General features: G+C 35.9%; 1 protein-coding gene across 2 annotated transcripts in view; it reads right to left on the reverse strand.

The window, feature by feature from the left end:
* The window catches only part of MAP3K7 (mitogen-activated protein kinase kinase kinase 7), a 76,510-nt gene that overhangs the window by 20,427 nt on the left and 54,829 nt on the right, over positions 1 to 1,254 (reverse strand). For both annotated transcript variants that reach the window (XM_023517704.1, XM_023517703.1), the window contains one exon: positions 685 to 790. In XM_023517704.1, the coding sequence (XP_023373472.1) occupies positions 685 to 790 (106 nt within the window). The remainder of the gene's footprint in view (positions 1 to 684; positions 791 to 1,254) is intronic.

Raw genomic sequence — 1,254 nt, forward strand, 5'->3', positions numbered from 1 at the left:
GTTGCAGCCATCATTGTTGTTTGGCGGGTCCAGGCTGGATTTGAACCCGCCACCTTAGGTGTATGTGGCTGGCGCCTTAGCCACTTGAGCCACAGGTGCTGAGCCGGAAAGCTGATTTTTTAATTTTAATTTAATTGCCACTGGTAATAACATAGTTGATCTTATATAAAATCCCAAACGCTTTAATTTTCCAAGGTCTAAGTGATCATCTTCCCCTGACTAAACAAAATATGAATAAAATTTTTCATTTAAATAACTCAGGAGTATTTATTAAGGTACTTCTATTAATGTTAGAGAAAACTTAATTCTACTATAGCACATCATTTTCTGTTTGCCTATAATAAAATTATTCCAACACTGCTTTTAGATGGTGGGTTACTCATACTGTGACCAGTTAGTTATTCATGTTGGGGAGTTTAATTCACTTAAACTCTTAATTCACTTACAAAGATCTATTTAATAGAATATTGACTGTTGACCTTTTGAATCATTTTTAACCAATAGGAGACTTCCATTTCAGTTATAAAACTACTCAAAAAGGTATTTTAGAATTTATTAGTTAATAATTGATTTTATTAACATGTAAATCTAAACTACTATGTAATGCCTACCAGCACAACTCAATGAACATGAATGCAATGAATTCAATTTTATAATTACAATCAAAAAGTAGAGACTAGTCACCTGTGGAATCATCAGGTGTCCATGGATGACTCCAAGTTGGCTTTTCTGAGGTTGGTCCTGAGGTAGTGATCATTCTAACACTGGGACTGGATGACCTACTGCTTACCTGTAGGAAAAGGTGACAGGAGGAACAGAATGTAATTTTTGAATAAAAAAACTGGTAAGATGTGTGCCTGTAGTTCCAGCTACTTGGGAGGCTGAGGTAGGGGATTGCTTGTGCCTGGGAGTCTGAGGCTGCAGAGAGCTCTCATCATGCTTCTGCACTCTAGCCCAGGCAACAAACACCAAGAGACCCTGTCTCAAAACCAAAACAAAACAAAAAACCCCATGAGAACATTTTCATTAAAAGGTAAAGGTCAGACTTCAATTTATATTGGTAGAGATGTTTAAAAAACAAAATAAACACCCTAAGAATATTATACATATGTAAAAATTTACATGTACTCACATGTGATGCCTCTTAAAAACAGATGAGCTAGTAAAAAAGAGACAAACTCTGAGAGCAGAAACAAAGCAAGATCAGGAGACTGAAAAGTGCTTAAGCTGCTGTCCCTGGAGATTTTTTTTTTT

Source organism: Otolemur garnettii, unplaced genomic scaffold (genome assembly GCF_000181295.1).
Source record: "Otolemur garnettii isolate 467f Iridium unplaced genomic scaffold, OtoGar3 scaffold00118, whole genome shotgun sequence".
NCBI classification, from domain to species: Eukaryota; Metazoa; Chordata; class Mammalia; order Primates; family Galagidae; genus Otolemur; species Otolemur garnettii.